This window comes from Camellia sinensis, chromosome 5 (genome assembly GCF_055761805.1).
Source record: "Camellia sinensis isolate YWXY chromosome 5, ASM5576180v1, whole genome shotgun sequence".
Classification (NCBI taxonomy): Eukaryota; Viridiplantae; Streptophyta; class Magnoliopsida; order Ericales; family Theaceae; genus Camellia; species Camellia sinensis.
In genome coordinates this window covers 15,013,780-15,025,427 of record NC_138965.1, presented here as the reverse complement: position 1 = coordinate 15,025,427, position 11,648 = coordinate 15,013,780, and the positions used below count along the sequence as shown (strand labels likewise).

Below are 11,648 nucleotides of genomic sequence, written 5' to 3'. Positions count from 1 at the left end.
GTCAACAAGCTCTAGCCGGTCGACCACCTGATCATCTGGCCGATTGTTCGAATGAACAATTTTTGTGTTTGATTCTGTAGTTGATCCTTTGTGTGCATAGGCATTACTGATTGCTTCCATGGCATTCTAAAATGTAATTTCTTGAACATTTTGAAAGCTCAATGAAATTACTTGTTGACGAAAATATTAAACCAAAATAATAATAATAATAAATAATGGTGAATTACAGCATCAAATTCTTTAAGAAAAATATTGGAGATTTCAAAAGTTTTACCAAAATTTTTATTAAATGTCTTATATGGGTATGGAACCCACACCATGTGAGTCTCATGTGGGTCCCACACTTATGTGAGATATTTGGTAAAAATTTTAGTAGAACTTTTGGGATCTCTAGCATTACTCATTTTTTATTGATCAATAAGAAGATGAAGTGAGGAAATTATAATCATAGTTATATATTAATATTTTTCATAAAAAAATGAAAGTAATATTTTAAAATTATAGTTATCATTCATTTTTTAAAGACAAATCAAATGAAATTATAAATAATTACAGTTATTGAATCGATCTAACTTATATATATATATATATATATATATTTATACAAAATAACTTATAAAATACATAAAGCAGATCATCATGATACGACCCGTGGTAGATCCAAGAGTATCGAACTGGACTTCTCTATTGGATCCCAAAAAGTAAAATACAAAAATTCAAGTTACAACTCATTTGATTGACTATTCCATTGAAGAGGAAGAGTTTTATTCTCATCTCCCAAACAAACCCTGGCAAAACTTAAAAGCCCGTATTCTCCATCAACCCACACTATACTTTCCCTTGGCAAGTTCAAAGAGAATCCATAATAAATAGTGCATGCAATAATGGGCCCAACCCAAAACACCCAATACCCATACCATAAATGTCCACCTTCCAACAAAGCTGGGCCCAAACACCTTGCTGGGTTTAGGCCCACACCAGCATAGCCGGCCTGTCCAGTCACTGTTATGGACACAAACACCACAAGTGCCATAGCCCCAGCCACCACTGCACAAACCAAAGCCAAGCCCAACTCTTTGCACCTCCTCTTGTCAAATGCCAGAGTCACACCAACAAATAGTACCACAAATGTGCATGAAAACTCTAGTATCAATGCCGTTCCCGCGCTCAGGCCCGATGATGATGGCCCGTTACCGTGGATGGCACAACCACCTAATGAATACTTTTGGATATCGTGATGGCTCATAACGGACTTGATTATTAGGAAACCTATGATGGATCCAATGCATTGTGCTAAAATGTAAATGGAGGCCCGAGCAAAGGTTATGACACCCTTGAAGGCGGCAATGAAGGTGAAGACCGGGCTCATGTGGCCTCCAGAGAGAGGGACCGTGACCATGAGGAAAAGGAAGGCAATGAAGAACACGGCGAAGGGGATTGTGAGTTTTGGGTTAGGCCCATTTGAATCCAAGCATGCGATAATGCTAGTGGTTAGGGTGAACATAAGAGAAGCAGTTGCTACTAGCTCCGTAAGTGCTGCTCTCCACATCTGAAAGAAGTAAATAGAAGAAAATTAATCTTCAATTAATCTCCCCCCTCCCAAATAGTGCACATGTTATATCAATAGAAAATTACAATAGAATTTTTATACATGAAACTCAAACTTTTAAGGCGCACACACAAACTCAAATATATGCACATATCTATACTATTATAGTCTTGTTAGTGTGAAGAATTTTTCTCTTTCAAAAATTGTACTTATTTAACTGCCTTATTTAACTACCAAATTATCCCACTCACATCTAACTGCTTCAAAAGTAGTCATAATTTGTCTAATTATTTTACATAGCTAGTGTGTGCCCTTCTATTACTATGTGCACACAATCTATAACTCAAATTAATATGTTTTGAGAAATATTAATTGTCATCAAGTAGGGAAATTTAGTCAAAATTCTTTCATTGGCCCCTTATTTGCTGAAAAGGACAGTCCCATTTATTTTTCTTCATAAACCGCCTATGAAGAAAACGTATAATTAAGTAAGGACAAAATAAAATATATATATATATATATATATATTTCTTTTCTTGAACAATATTGCCAGAGTAATATGTACTATGAATTAGAGTAACATGTTACTATCAAATAGAATAACATGTTACTGTGAGATAGAGTAACATATTACTGTCAAATAGTGTAATTGACAAATAGAGTAACATGTTACTATTACTGTTTACATCAATTTCAACGGTAATATTTAAAAAAAAAAAAAAAAGAATTTCATAGTCAACATTGATCTTATTTGATAGATCTTGATGAGAGAATTCTAAAAATATTAATTTTATTAAAAACCGACATTTATATCAAAAATTATATTATTTCAAAGTTTAATATTTTGATAATAGTGATATTTGTTGGATTTTTCAAAGAAAACTTTTTATGTTTGTCCTTAATGCATTAAAATTTTATAAGTAGGTTTTGACCAAATCCCCTTTTTGTTATTGGTTAATATCACTTTCTACATGAATACATATGAATAATTTTTAGTTTTCAGATAATTATCAAGTAATTAATATAAGAAAATGGAACAGGCTCCTCTCCACTTGGGTTTTCCAAGTGGGAAGTGTTGTTGGGCCTTCGTGAGCCCATTTTAGAGCCCACATCGATGATTTGAACCATCACTATGTATGTCGAGTACTTTATCCTTTTAAAAAATTATATTGATCGGATATCGATAGACACTTGATCGGATAATATTTGTGTCAACAATTTATTTTAAAAATCATATTTACCGTTAACACAAATGTGAACTGATCAAGTAGATATCGATATATGATCATCGTGATTTTTTTACAGGGATGAAGTACTTAACGAGCCCTATATATTCAACAATTCAAATTATTAATATGAGCTTCATGATGAACCCACATAGATCCAACAACACTCTCAAATCTTATTTGGACTGGTGAGGAGCCTGCTCCTAAGAAAATAACACACTGCCATGTATTCCGACGATAAAAAAAGGTTTAAAAAAAAAAAAAAAAAAAAACATGAAGTGATATATAGCAATCTTCATATGTTTTTTCAATTATATTATGATGATCACATTTATCTACCACATCCTGCTTACGATCTCATATGTGTCACCATTATATTGGTTAAATCGTTGACATCACTCATGTTTGGGCATCTCCAAGCCACTAAGTATATAATACTTGTTAGTCAAAATGCTTAGCATAATTCACTTTTTCAACTCCAATGCATTAGGCACATGATTAGGCATTTTAGCTTAACTCATATTCACTAGCCACATGTAACTAGCCTTCAAGGCTAGGCAAAATGTATTTAATCATTAGGATTATTTCCCTCCATCTTTGTTGCTGATGTGACATTCTATAAAGTTAATAGTATTTGGATAAATAACTAAAATACAGAGCGTGGTTGGAGTAGAAACATGAAACAGTTGATAGGCAAAGTAAAATGTATACTTTATAGTAATGTTTAGATAGGTAAAATGCCTAATACCGTTGGAGATGCTCTTAGTAATAAAGAGTTGACAAATGAGATGATAGATAAAAGGTGAATTACATAAATAGTCTCTATAATTTGGGATACGTGCCACTTTGGTCTCTGACTTTTTAATTATAGTACATTTGACCATGAATTTTGAATCTTGTTTCAAATAAGGACAATTGAAGATATTATTAAATTTTTCAAGAATAAAATCGTCAATTTGATAAAATATAAACTAATTTGACAAAAATAAATGCCAAACAAATATTTTTCAGTTTTAAAAATTATTTCTACCTATTAAAAATAAAATTATGTAAAATTGATAAATCTTTTAGATATTTATTTATTTATTACCAAATTAATTTTTATTGTATGTTTGAATGATGATCATGTAAAATTAATTTTTAAAAATTAATTATGTAATTTTTATTAATTTTTATCAATTTTACATAATTTTATCATTGGTGGATAAAAATAATTTTAAAAAAATTAAAAAAAAAATTGACATTTATTTTTGTCAAATTAATTTTATATTTTATTAAATTGATGATTTTGCCCCTGAAATTAAACAATGATATCCTCAATTGTCCTTATTTGGAACAAGATTCAAAATTCAAGGTCAAATATGTCATAATTGAAAAATTATGGACCAAAGTGACACAAGTCCTAAATTATAGGGACTGTTAATGTAATTTACCCATAGATAAAATATGATAAATAAAAATAGGGGAAAAATTAATTTTATTCCCTCATGGTTTGAGGTTGAAACACTTCACTCTTTTATGATTCAAATATAGTCAAAAAAAATCCTCATGTGGTTTTAGAGTAAAGTGTCACCCAGAATTTTTTCCATCTAAACTAATGGAACCACTTTTAAGAGTGGGTTTAGTTTTCTGAAAAAATTAAGTGAAATTAACACACAAAAAATAATTTTACCCTCATATTCTTCAAAACTAAAATTAGATTAAGATGTTAATTGAAATTAAAATATAATTAGATTAAAATATAACATAAATAAAAATTAAGGATTGATCTAAAATATAATTAAATTAAAATTATATTAAGATGTTAAGAATTATAATGAATAATTAAGGATTTGGGATTAATGTTGATCTAAAATATAATTTGATTAAAAAGTAAAAATTGTAATAAATAATTAAGTAATTAGGATTAATTGTAATATAAAATATAAATATATTAAAAATTTAGGAATTACAATAAATAATTTATAATTAATTTTAATTTAATTAAATTAATGTTAATTATAAATTACATGTATAAGAGAGGAGAGAAAAAAAAATAACAAAAAAAAAATATGTAAGGTTTAAGGGCGTGTTTGATTGAGGGGATTGGAGGGGGGGACTATCCACTATTTGGATTACAATCCAAATAGTGTTCCTTATCCGCCGTTTGATTTTTTTTTAGTCCGCCGGACATGGAGTCCGGCCGGACTCCATGTCCCCCATATGGGGAACTATTGTGTCCTAGGGGGGGTGGGATAGAATGTGGGGGACTATTCACTGTTGGGATTAGATGCGAAAATGACCATTTTGACCATCTACTATTTAATTATGTATTATATTTAATAAAATTTAATAAAATTTAAATGTCTCAATTTAAAAATAAAATAATTTTATTTAACTTTTTACTGATGTTTTATTTATTTAAATTTTTAAAATAATTTTTTATAGATATTTTATTGATGTTTTATTTTAAAATTTTGTTTATAATTTATTTAATTTCATTATTTAAATTTTAATATGTGTTTTATTTAAAATTTATTTAAAATTTTAATTAAAAAAATAATATAAATTTTTTATACAGGTTATACAGTATTTTATTAAATCAAATTTAGTGGTTATTTATTTATTTAATTGTGTAAAAAAATAAATTTATTTAATTGTGTAAATAAACAAACACAGTAAAGTTTTGCATGTAAAAAAAATAATGATTTGTTATACAGTAATGATTTAAAACAAATTTTATTGATATTTTATTTATTTATTTATTTAATTTAAAAAAATGAATTTATTTAATTAAAAATAATTAAAATATTAAAGATATGTTTAATATTGCTATTACTTAGTAAACAATTGAAAAAGGGTAAAATAGTCTTTTGTTCATTTATCCTATCCAGTCCGTCCAACTAAACGTTGGATTCACTGAAAATAGTCCTATCCAGACATCTAATCTCATGAAAAAACAAACACAGGATACATATCCAATCTGACCAAATAGTCCGGGGGATTCATAGTCCCAGGACTCAAGTCCGATAGATTCTAATCCCCCATTTTCCAGTCCGTCCAATCAAACACACCCTAAGGGTATTACAGTCATTTCACACTTATTGTTAAAGTATTTCACCCTATATTTGAAGAGTATTGCTATTAGTACCTCATCAATTATTTTGGGCCTCTCATTTTTAAACTTTTTTTGTTTTTGTTTTTGTTTTTATTACAATAATAATCTCAAATGAAATTATTAAAAAGGATATCAATAATTTTGGAACACCCCATCTCATAATTAAGCACATGCACCCACTACATCATACTTAGGATTTATGAGAACACCCACCTCCACCACCATCCATCCATCCATCCATCTTCTACAAATCCCGCTTTCAAAACCTACCTACCCTCAAAACCTTAAAAATCCTTTAGCGGCAATATTCCAGTGGTAGTGGTGGCAACCATTTAATTACCACATTTCTCTGGCAATGAAAATAAGTGAATTTTTTTTCAGCAACCACAACTCCATGAAACGAGCGAAGTATAATAATAAAAACTCAGAGGAGGTTTATAGCTTTGATGGTGTTCTTAGCTCATAAAAGATTGCCTTGTAAGAGGTAAGTTTCTTTAAAAAAAATGCAAAAATAATAAAAACTGTTCGTTATTTTTTTGGAACTAAACTCCCGAACATATGACCGAAATTTGGAAACACAAGTCCGAACATTATTCATTTGTTCGAAAACAAATAACTGAACATTTTTTATTTGTTCGAAAATAGATAATCGAAACTCGTGGAGATCACAGAACCCACCAAAGGGAAATTTTGAATCAATAACAAAAAAAAAATCTACATTTATTTTTTTAGATCATGAACAAGTATGTAGAGATGAAATGATAATCACCTTCATAAGTTTTGTTAAGATTTTTAGGAAAGAGATTTTTTGGGGTGTGAGGGTGTGAATTCAATTAAATTGATGGAATGTTTTCACAAGAATAATTTTGATATTATTTGAAGGGAGAAATAAATTTTAAGGGTTTTAAAATTTATGAGTAGGGGTTCAAAGAAATTGAGAGTCCAAAATAATCGATGAAGTGCTAATAGCAGCACTCATATTTGAATCATAGGGAATAAAATATTTCTGCCTCAAACTATAATAGAGTAAAATTCATTTTTTGTTAAATATAATTATCGTAACATTATTGATATATTTTTAGTTAAGCCAATAGCTCTAGATCAGTATTTCCATTTTTCTTACGAGAAAACAATGTAAGGTTCATTATGCTCCATACCATTGACATAAAATGAAAAAATTTCATAAAAATGTGCGAAGAATGCAGTGTGCACTTTTCTAAAAACATTCCGCACATGTTCGTATTTTTTTTTTTTTTTGCCCTTACATATAAATGTGTCATTTACACATCTATATATATGGATCATTAGGTGGTGATTACATCAAGAAAAGTTGCAATGATTTTTATAAAAATAATAAGTCTAAGTTTATAGAATCGGGCATAGAAAATATATTGATAAGCAAACAATTCTTATAAAATCATGTTCATCAACAGTACAGATCACTGAAATCCACCATAATAGAATTGGATGTTACCTCAAGTGAGAAATACTCATGGCAACCAATGCAAGAGAGCAAAGTTGTCCCTAAAGACTTCTTTCTTGAGAAAGTTGCCATCTTAGTTCTACTTTCTTGATCTATACTTCTATTTCTCAACTCTTCATCACCATTTTCAATGGACACAATTGACTCCATTTTTTAGTTCCTCCAACTCAAGATGAAAGTGATGATGAGAACACACACCCTCAAATTTAAAGGTGTTTATAAGCTATTAAATAACTCGCTTCAAATGGTGTTTTGATTAAAACGTCCACTCTTAATTATTTATATTATCCCAAATCATATAGCGACAATTACTATTCGGTATAAATTTTTAAAAATAATTTCATATCAGTGGTAAAGTTTATGTACATTAATAATTAAAGTCTTAATGTTTTTCATTAATTTGTAGTAATTATTTTGTACAACCACCACTGGATTGTAATTTCCCCAATCAATTTTATTCTTAACACGTCCTTCTTGTGTGGTAAGATATTCTTTTATAAGAGATTTAGGTGCCAGCTTTCTTTTGTGAGTTTTGATTGTAACTTATTTCAAGCCATCAAGATAATTTAAATCGTTTATCTGGTAAAACATGCCAAACAAATTAATCATGCAAAAAATTAGTTTAATTGAATATCAGCAACCACATGATTAGATCATCACATTTGTAGTAAAATAAAAATAAAAAAATTAGACAACAAAAATGATTTTGATAATAGATTTTCAAATTTTTTAAAGAGAAATGTGATTTGATTATGTGATTATCGATATTCGATTAAAATTATTTGTTTATTTATTTATTTTTTTGAATAGATGACCTCCTCTACACGCCCTTAAGAAATAAACGGTATAAATCTTTTTAATAGGCAAAAAATTAGCCCTCACTAAAGCTCACAATATATTTTGTTGTGCCACAAATATTCCATTTATGTGGTAGGTTGAGGTTTGAACATGGACTCTATTGCTTATATTGATATCATATTAAATTATTAATTATTAATTTATTTAAATCTTAAGTTACGAAAAAAAAATAAATTATTTTATTATTTTATTCTCAAACTGTTAATGAAAACTGTGAATAACTAACTCCATTGAGAAGAAGACACTGAAAAGTATATGTGGTGTAATATGTTTTTTATGCAGATTAATTATTTGCAAGTGAGAGTGGCATTAGAGTCAAAAATAACTTGTCTTTAGGCTTATAATTGCAAAGAATATCCCATCTAAACATGGACAAACATTGATTTCTAGCTTAGAACAACAAGAACACATAATATATATATATATATATATCACCTACCAAGAATACTTGGACGTGGGCGACCATGACAATTAAGTGACCGTTTGGGATCTGTTTTATTATATTTTCTAAGTTTTTGATTTTTTTGAGAGTTAAAAAAAATTAATTTATCTTGAAAGTTGTTAAGTTTTTTAATATAAAAGTTGATGTGACCTCTAAATTGTTTAACTAATAAAAAATAACTAAATAACTTTTTTTTAAAAAAAAAAAAAAATTAGCTAAAACAATTTTTTGAGATGTCACCAGACACAATGCTCTTTAGTAGCTAGCTGGAGCCAATCTTTTTTTTGTTGTTTTTTTTTCCTATTTCTTGTATTTTGAGAGGATTTTCATTTTCCACCCATGTTCGGCTTTGTTTATATTTAACAAAACAATGTGAAAACATAAATTTTTTTACAAAAAAAGAATCTACCAGAATAATATCATAATGATCCCACAATGGCATTTTTTGAATAATAGAGGAAAATTATACTTTACCCCTTGGGTTATCAATCAATATCACTTCACCCCTCAACTAAAAAAATGTTACATTTTTATCATCTTGAATATTAATTTGTATTGATGTGAACCTTTTGTTAAAGATTTGTTACATGGGATAGAAAATTAACATAATATCTCAAACATTGTGGAATATTTATATTTAACCCATTAAATTATCACTTTATCACTTTACTCCCCAACTAAAAAAATGCTACACTTTGTCATCTTGAACTATCAATTTATATCAATGTAATCCTTTCATTAATAATTCGTTACATAAATAGAAAAAAAAAATTTACATGATATCTCAAATATTATAAAATGCCTAAAATGACTTCATTTTCTTTTTACTTCTTTTCTCCCATCCACGGTATATATTTATTTAGATGGGTTAGATAAGGGAGACTGTAATTCATCGGACTATTAATTATGGGATATATAGTCTCTCGACTATTTGGTTGAAAAGGATGTGTGTGGGAACATAAATTTTGAATGACGACACGTGGCCGATGTGTCACCGGAGTGCCAGCTAGGGTGCCACGTGTCCTGGTCATGACGTCGAAATGATCTCGGCTAGGCCGAAGTTATTTGCAAAGAAATCGGAATCCGGGATAAGCAGATAGAGGACAAGAGTCCTAGAATGAGAAAAGACTACAGTTTGGATAAAGATAAGACTCTTAGAGAGTTTTTATCCTAATCCTACTGGGAGTCCAAGATTAGCAATAATCCAGAATCCATTGGGACTAGGTTTGTGTTGACTATAAAAGACAGGCACCCTCATAGGTCTAAGGTACGCTTTTTATATTCTGAATAGTGAGTTAAGCACTTTGGCTATCTTTGAGAGATAACTGGCTTGATCGTCAGAGTGCCCCCGGGTAAACGAACCACCACCGGAAACTCTTCTTTTTGTTGACAGGTTGTTCGGGCTTAATCTATTCTGTCAGTGTTCTCCAGTTGAATACTAGTTTGGCAATGTGGTCAGAAATCGACACACACAATTTAGCGCCGTTTGTGGGAAAGAAAGGAGAATAGATGGCCAACGACGAACAGAACGAGAAGGTTGGGGATGACACTCCTATTGGAAGTGGAAAACCTGTTGACCTTGACGACAAAGAAGACAACTGCAACGAAGAGACTCGTGATGGAAGTCACAGAGCAAAGGACGTCGGCCAAAAGGGCGACGTGCCAAAGAAAACAGACCGAAGCGGGTATTACAACGAGGACAACCTCCAGGTATGGAAAGAAAGATGCATGCGGAAGGACGATGAGGTGAAGGCCATGGCAGACAAATTGGCGGACCTACAAACGGTGGTCAATTTCATGATGCAGAACAACGTCATGCAGCCACCATTCCCGCTGCAAGATACGCTGATTCCAGCGGCCAAGAAAGATGCCCGAAAAGATAGGCAGAAAGCAGTCCCTACAGTTCCCCAGCACACCAGGAGCTAAAAACACTCTCACCGACCTTCAAGGAAGGTCGGGCGAGGAGAGTCAAGAAGGGAAGAAACTAGAAGGACACATCGCACCAAGGAAGCAGACCCCAAAGAACATCGGCATGTTCAAAGGCAGGAGTTGTGCTTCCACACAACTAATGGGGAAAGGTCGAAGAGGGCTCACAATGAAGCTGAGAGTACTGCACCGAAAAGGCTGAAGTCAGGAGATAGCCAAGCTCTTGGACGGACCAAGGAGGATCTAAGGGATTACCTACAGAGGAGGCAATAAGATGCCGAGGTAACCTCTCCGGTCAAACCGAGAACATCGTTCTCGGTAGAATTGGACAAATTTGAAGCCTCGAAGAGGTTTAGCATGCCGAGATTCCAGATCTACGATGGTAAGTCAGACTCCAACTTTTACGTCAACTTGTACCAGAACTCGATGGCGCTACACACCGAGAACGAGCCATTGCTTTGCAAGGTGTTCACCTCATCCTTCGGAGAAATTACATCAGACTGGTTTCACAAGTTGCCGAAAGGAACTGTGAAAACCTGGGAAGGCCTGGCCAAGATGTTTGTAGCCGGGTTCGTGACAAACAAGCTACAGCCATTAAGGGTGGACGCCCTAATGGCCCTGAGAATTAGCGAGGACGAAAGCTTAGGGCCTACGCCAAAAGGTATTATGAGGTATTTAACCGAATACCAGGATGCAACCAAGAGGTGGCGGTTGTGTCGTTTAAAAACGGCCTGAAGAATGACTGTCTGCTTCAGAAATCTTTGGCAAAGACATTGCCAAAAAGCATGGAGGAGCTTATGGCCAAGATAGAAAAGTATGCCAGGGCTGAGGAGGATACTCCAAGGACAAAGGCGCCGAAACCGGAGAAGAAAAATGGTGCGCCGAAGCGAGGCCGAGGTGATGGTGGCTACAACAAACCAGAAATAGGATTAAGGGCTGCTCAGGCAGTCACAACCGTATTCCGAATTCTGGTTTACAAAGTCCTGGAGAAAATCTGCAATCAGCCTTACTACAAAGCACCAACAAGGGTACCAGGCGAGTTTATGAAAAGAAGCCTTGACAAGCAC

General features: G+C 31.9%; 1 protein-coding gene across 1 annotated transcript; it reads right to left on the bottom strand.

The window, feature by feature from the left end:
- Nucleotides 1-721: 721 nt before the first annotated feature.
- On the bottom strand, nt 722-7,388 carry LOC114322081 (putative aquaporin PIP2-8). The gene is made up of 2 exons (XM_028269347.2): nt 7,347-7,388; nt 722-1,549 (listed from the first exon to the last, which is right to left on the bottom strand). The coding sequence occupies exon 2, from the start codon at nt 1,547-1,549 to the stop codon at nt 722-724; it is 828 nt and encodes a 275-aa protein (XP_028125148.2). The 5' UTR covers nt 7,347-7,388.
- Nucleotides 7,389-11,648: the final 4,260 nt, after the last annotated feature.

What these genes read in the sequence shown, in the direction of transcription:
- LOC114322081 (XM_028269347.2), bottom strand. Translation starts at nt 1,549, where the DNA reads ATGTGGAGAGCAGCACTTACGGAGCTAGTAGCAACTGCTTCTCTTATG.